This window comes from Hibiscus syriacus, unplaced genomic scaffold, assembly GCF_006381635.1.
Source record: "Hibiscus syriacus cultivar Baekdansim isolate YM2019G1 unplaced genomic scaffold, ASM638163v2 tig00014773_pilon, whole genome shotgun sequence".
Lineage (NCBI taxonomy): Eukaryota > Viridiplantae > Streptophyta > Magnoliopsida > Malvales > Malvaceae > Hibiscus > Hibiscus syriacus.
In genome coordinates this window covers 361,535-367,787 of record NW_024062337.1, presented here as the reverse complement: position 1 = coordinate 367,787, position 6,253 = coordinate 361,535, and the positions used below count along the sequence as shown (strand labels likewise).

The 6,253-nt window shown below is 34.4% G+C and overlaps 1 protein-coding gene across 3 annotated transcripts; it reads left to right on the top strand.

The window, feature by feature from the left end:
• The first annotated feature begins 943 nt into the window (after positions 1-943).
• LOC120207468 (N-alpha-acetyltransferase 40-like) lies at positions 944-4,482 on the top strand. Of its 3 annotated transcripts, XM_039206927.1 has the most exons (9): positions 954-1,025; positions 2,068-2,138; positions 2,265-2,367; positions 2,463-2,542; positions 2,606-2,887; positions 3,041-3,117; positions 3,917-3,959; positions 4,041-4,109; positions 4,351-4,482. In XM_039206927.1, exons 2-9 carry the CDS (start codon positions 2,091-2,093, stop codon positions 4,357-4,359), a joined length of 711 nt encoding a protein of 236 aa, XP_039062858.1. In that variant the 5' UTR covers positions 954-1,025; positions 2,068-2,090; the 3' UTR covers positions 4,360-4,482. The 3 variants fall into 3 exon arrangements, with proteins under 3 accessions (XP_039062856.1, XP_039062858.1, XP_039062857.1); XM_039206925.1 differs by lacking the exon at positions 4,351-4,482 and having other exon boundaries at positions 944-1,025; positions 4,041-4,139; XM_039206926.1 differs by lacking the exons at positions 954-1,025; positions 4,351-4,482 and adding an exon at positions 1,561-1,697 and having other exon boundaries at positions 2,066-2,138; positions 4,041-4,139.
• Positions 4,483-6,253: the final 1,771 nt, after the last annotated feature.

Sequence of the window (6,253 nt, the reverse complement as noted above, 5' to 3'; positions counted from 1 at the left end):
TTCTTGAGAGAGAGATCTTCACACTCCAGTTTACCTTTTTATTTTGATCAGGAGAGCTAGTTAGAGCCGTATTATCGAGTTTGTCTTTTCATTGCGACTACGAGGGTTTGATATGACATATCCATCTATCTATTCCACACGCCATCTTCATTATCAACAACATTCATCATTCACGCCAACTTTATCCAAAATACTAGGTTTGCGTTAGGGTAAATTTTCAATTGCATTTTTCTCTTAATCTAGTCATTCGATTTCTATTCCGTCTTCACCATCCCTTCTCTCTTTTCATCCTTTTTCCAACGAGTATTTACTCATCAAGATCAAACCATTACACCATTGGGCACCTATTATAAGGGAGATAAGAACATCTTTCTTTTATTATATACTTTATTCTTGTCTTTAATTCTTTATAATTTTTATTACCCTTATTTTTATTGTCTTAAATCTCATCTCTTTGTTTATTTTCCAGCAACTAAAAGTCTCCCAAAACTCTAATCTTTGCCGCCGCCGCCTTCAAGTACCCATTCAAAACCATCCATTTCTTCATCAAGTCTAGAGCTTTCCTAGGTTTGTTCCCTCGACGAGAGCAACATTCACATCATCCGCTACCTCTTATTTATCAGTTTAGGTATTAAAATGGGCCAAAACTGATAGTTTAGGTAGAAAACATGTTAAGTTTTTTACGACGGGATAATAAAATGAAATGAAAACTAAACTTTATGTATGATTTTGAAAAAATTAAAAGTTTAGATAATAAAACGGATCAAAGCTAATAGTTTAGGTTCTAAATTCGTAGTGTACCCTTTAATAAAATGTTTACTGGAAATGTTTTTAAACTTTAGTGATTAAAATAGGAATGAGAATATAGTTGAGTGATAAATGGTGTAGTTTACCCTAACAAATAATAGAGAAGCAAGAAGGAAAAGGGGGGAAGCGAGGGGAGAAAAGGGCTTGGATTGGATGCCATTGTCCATTTCAGAAGTGTTGGGCGTGCCGCACCCCATCTCTTTTAATTTTTTGTTTGGGTAAGCTGTCTTTAATAAATTCCCCTTTTCTATTTCTATGTAATTGATTGCAAGTGATCAAAAACCAAAATTGAATTTTGTGGTTTACTTCATCTTCTGTGTTTGTTGTCAAGTTGTGATAGTCTGTTTTGATGTTATTATATTCGTAGTATGTTGCTTCAACCATTTTGCTAACCTTGTATGAGCAGGGACTGATAAAACTATGCTGGGGAAAAGGAAAAAGAAACTAGGATGAGAATCCGTAGGGGATTGATGGAATTAATTACCCATTAGTAAACTTAATTCTTAAGCATTTCCCGTTGATTCTAGATTTCATGCTAATCCTTTGCATTATGATGTTATGTTAGACACATTTGCTGAAATATTTAATGTCGCTTATGTTTTTTCTTTTGATGTTTAAGAAGCTGGACATGTTTTTTTTTTTCTCTTCATTTTTGTCATGATGTTATGTTTTCTAGCTTTAATCACCTGCTGCTATCTGATTATGTAATATGAAGATCCTTATCTAAGCCTTTTCTAGAACCCTTCAATGAACTGCAGACCTTAATGCTAGTTGTTATTTAGTACAAGTGGACCTTTATAGTTACAAATATTTTTGTTTGAACCGGAAAATCAGAAAAGACATTACCAAACCACTGGTATGGTGTATGCGATGGTTAAAAATTGTCTGCTAGAGGGTACTATTAACAATCTTGATAAGAAGTCTTGGAACATATCTGATGCAGGAAGTTGAATTAGTCAATACTGATAGTCCTTTCATTTGGGCTATGTTTGGTCAAAATGAGTTGTTATTTTCCTTTTTTAGCTCTTTTATTTTGAAATGTGATCGGGGTTTTCGCGAGGTAAGGAGTTGAGTAGATGGTTTAATGGCTAGCAGAGGGAAACACACAATTATTACCTATCATTTCTGTTACTCTTTCTTTCCCTTTTGCATGTATTCTTTTCCCCTATCTTCTCTATTTATGGAATCCAAAATACCTGCATCACATATAGATTTTCTGATTTCTTTATTGTATAAATTGTTAATTTATTTTCCTAACAGCACATCATCAGCAATAGGCAGACATGGAGTCAAGCACAGCGAGTGAGAAAAAGAAGCTGAAACGCAGAGAGGTAAAATCATAACATAGGGTTTTTATTTATCCACCTTCAATAGCAAACAAGGATCCTTTTTAGATATTTATCATAAAAGTAATTGATGGATACTTTTCTTTTGGCTTTTGGGCTTTCATAGAATAGATACTAGAGAAAAAGAAAGCGATAGACCAACTCCTCAAAGCTGCTTCTGCCCAAATTGACCATCTTGCTTCTTTCCCTTCCTTCCGCTGTTTCAACAGAAATGGTAATTCCCTATCACCCTTTTTTCCATATATTTTTCTAATAAATAAAATTATTTGTTTTTGGAAGAGTTGACAATATTGATCAAATCATTACCAGGCCTTTGTTTACACTTGGAATCGGGGCATGGAGATAAGCTATCCCATTGTACGAAACAATACATTCAAAACCTCTTGAAGGTAACAATTTTAATTTGCAAATACTGAATTGCATTTTTATGTTTTAATTGAAATCTTTGACAGGTAAATATGGAGGGTCCGTATGGATCGGAGTGGGCAATCGAAGAGAAGGTGAAACGGAAAGAAATGGTTGCTCCAGAAGCACGCTATATATTTGTACTCAGCAATCCCAATGATATGATGGACAGTGCCCCCACTCCCTTGCTTGGTTTCCTACATTACCGCTTCACTCTGGAGGAAGAAATGCCTGTTCTTTATTTATACGAATTGCAGCTGGATTCCTCTGTCCAAGGGAAAGGGCTCGGAAAATTCTTAATGGAATTAGTTGAGCTAATTGCTCAGGAGGTTAATAATCTTTACTAATGCCCTTGAGTTTATTCATTGTGTTTAGTAGAATTTAGGATAATGTTCTCAATCAAATGTTGCTTTAAACTCTATCAAGCTAAATTTGAGGTTCTACGATGTGATTATTTGCTTTGCATTTTATCCTTCTCTTAGAATCGGATGAGTGCCGTGGTGTTAACTGTTCAAAAATCAAACTTGTCGGCCATGAAGTTCTATATAAGCAAGCTAAGGTAAGATTTTCACTGTCTAGTATTGTTGTTTACTTATTGATGGAGTCACTTACAGCAATCCCTCCTTGTTTTGTATAATCTTGCCATTCCTGCTTTGCACTTGTGTTATGTGCTGCAAGGCTAAGATATGAGCAGCAAATTGATAGACACAAAAGGCAAAGAACTCAGAAGGAGAAATTAGAACTTGGTGAAACTGAAAGAACTGCAGTGAACAAAAGCAAGATAAAACAATGTAACCGTTCAATAAATCTAGAGGCTAAGGCTCTGGTTTCTGTAAGCAATCTAAGGCTTATAATGAATCTAAGTTATGCTGCATCTTGTATCTCCCTTGTTACCCTGGAATAAGGTTGTCACTTTCATTTCCTTTCTTGGCTTTTGTCTGTAATTATCCTGTTGCAGAAATTGACATACCTAGAAAACAAATTTATGAAAATGTTTCTAAAAAGAGACCATCAAGGGTCCCCCCCCAAAAAAAAACACCCCTTCTATTTGGACCTGGTACATTTCTGAGCATTCTTAGTAAGGCCCTTTTCTTCTTCGGACTACGGAGATGCATCAAAGAACAAAATTATTTTTTCTTTTTAGAATTAAGATGTACATGACGTTTTAATTATAGCAGTGTACGAACCAAGTTGAAATCTGTATGTAAATTATATGCCAGTCTGTGGCCATATGTTGCATGTTTCTTTTGAGCATGTCTACTCGTGCAAATGGGGAAATGCTTTGGTCTAGGTTTGGTTTTATGTTTTTCTTTTGCTTTATATTGTTGAAACAATGAAAATGTACCACTTTTGTGCAGATATGTGGTATCAAGTATTTCGCCATCTAGAGTCAATCAATTCGTAAGGAGTTCGATTTCATAAGCATTATAATATGTTATACATGACTATATTATTTTGAGTAATTTTTACCCTTTTACGCAGGCTGGAGTAGAAAACAACTACGAAATTCTTTGCAAAACATTTGATCATGAAGCTAAAGCTGTATTGGAGGTATATTCAGTTTAGCATATTGGTGCTATTATCATCCTCGTAAATTTGTCCACATGCATTGGTACTGCCTGAAGGTAAAAGCCACACATTTGCACTAAGACTTTAGTTGATAGTTAGAATCCAACCCCAACTTTTCGATTTACATTTGTTTTCATCAGGTGAAAAAAGCAGACGCCCTGTCAAAATTGCTTCCAATACCATTTGACCACTCTAAAAGTGTTGGGTTGAACTGTTGATGCAGGCTTGCTAGGAGGGTAGGGTTTATGGCTGCTTTTTCGGATTTGAATTTTGAAGACTAACAGGGAAAATTGAATGAGAAGAAGCAAATTGTCGGGTTGCATCTCATAGGGAGTAAGGACGATTCTCCCAATCTAATGTACCCCATTAATAATAACATCAAGATTTGAACTACTGATCTTAAAGAATTTGAGAGTATAATTTTTAATTTATCAACTGCTCAATATTTCTTTCTTACATGCATTGCTGCAAAACATTCTATATCATCCGCTAGAGGGTGAGTGTTCAACGATAAAAAAATAATTTTTAGATGTTTCTAGTTTTATTTAAAAAATATTCATAATTAATATGAAGGTTTACGACTGTAAAAGTAAATTAAACACATAATTAAGATATTTTTTATAATAAACTAGCTACTTAAAATCACACAATGATTATACAAGGAAAATGTTAAAAAAACCAAATAAAAAAACTTAAAAAAGATAAATACAAACAAATCTATCTGCATCAGTAAATGAACCATAAAAGGGGATCAAATTATTAAAAGACCATCGAGAAATTATAAATCAGAGTCTAGTGTCATGAGAAAACTATTCACGAATGTAAATTGTTAATCTAAATTTAATCTAAGGCTCTAAATCAGAGATGATCAGTATGGTAACAAATAAGTGACATCGTGATCAGTTATGACAAAGTCAAATTCAACCATGAGGAAAAAGATAAACAAAAACAATGTTTCAATGAAAAAAAACGTGTCAAAAGACAGAGAAAGTGTGTGATAAAAGCAAAATTATTAAAAATTTAACAAAGGAAAAATAAAAAAATAAGAAATGTCTGACGTGGTTACTTATTAACTAAAGATGAAATATATAAGCCAAGTTTAGGAATGTTTTTAAGAGTTGTTCTTATATTAAAATATTATTTTTCTTTGAAGTTAATGAATTTTTTTTGGCACATGTTAATGAATCTATTATTTATAACACTGAAGAATTAACTTTCTTTTTAAACGTACGAAAAGCAATGCTATAGTTCATTTTTTTCGGCAATAGAAGCCGAGGTGGGGATAAGGTAGACATGAATCATGATGACACACTAGTACGTAAAATGTGAGAATAGGAAGAAGAAGACTCTTCCAGTTGCAACAATCCCAGTTGGAGAAAGTTTTTGTTTTGGGGAGATGATGGTTGTTTTCCAAAGAAGATGACATGTCTCTCTCTCTCTCTAACAACCCAAATATTTACAAAAATAATATTTAATTGAGATTGAAGGTTAATTGTATTGACAAAAAAAATTGGAGACTAAATTGAAAGATTTTAAAATTTAGAGTTTATTTTAGAGTTAAAGAAAATTTAGGGACTAAACCCTAAATTTACCCAAAAAAAAGTTAGGTATGTTATGAAATATATGTATATGCGTGGTGTGGATTTCTGTTTCAAAACAGAAAATCACTCTCAAATTCCCTTCCCCCTACGCCGGTTCTCGATCTCGATCCAGACGTCGTCCGAATTTCGATCGTCGTTTTGAAACCACCGTTGTGTTCATCATCGAGCGAGGAATAAACCCTTCAATTTAATTGAAGCGAAACGCCGCCAAACGTCGGGAATTTACAGTCAAAGTCTTGACGTTTTTAATAGCTCTATCACTGGAAAAATCTTAAATTCACCGCCGATCGTCGCTCCGTTTACGACACCTCCTGCACCATCGTGTTCCTTGTGTCGTTTCGAGCCCGCCGGTGTCAACCTTGTTCGCCGTCGACGGCGGCGCGTGAGGAGGTGGAGCAGTCAAAGATTCGGCCGAGTTAAAATCGAGCTCTCCGCCATTCAAAAATTTGAACCGATCTTTGTAAGTATCGCGAAATCGCTCAAAATAATTTTTAGAATTTTTTCCAGAATTTTTAGACCCCCGAA

Excerpts from the sequence above, each read along its gene's own strand:
- LOC120207468 (XM_039206925.1), top strand. The coding sequence starts at position 2,091 with ATGGAGTCAAGCACAGCGAGTGAGAAAAAGAAGCTGAAACGCAGAGAG. Across the intron at positions 2,543-2,605 it reads ACATTCAAAACCTCTTGAAG|GTAAATATGGAGGGTCCGTA; the intron begins GTAACAATTTTA and ends AATCTTTGACAG. Across the intron at positions 3,960-4,040 it reads CATCTAGAGTCAATCAATTC|GCTGGAGTAGAAAACAACTA; the intron begins GTAAGGAGTTCG and ends CCTTTTACGCAG.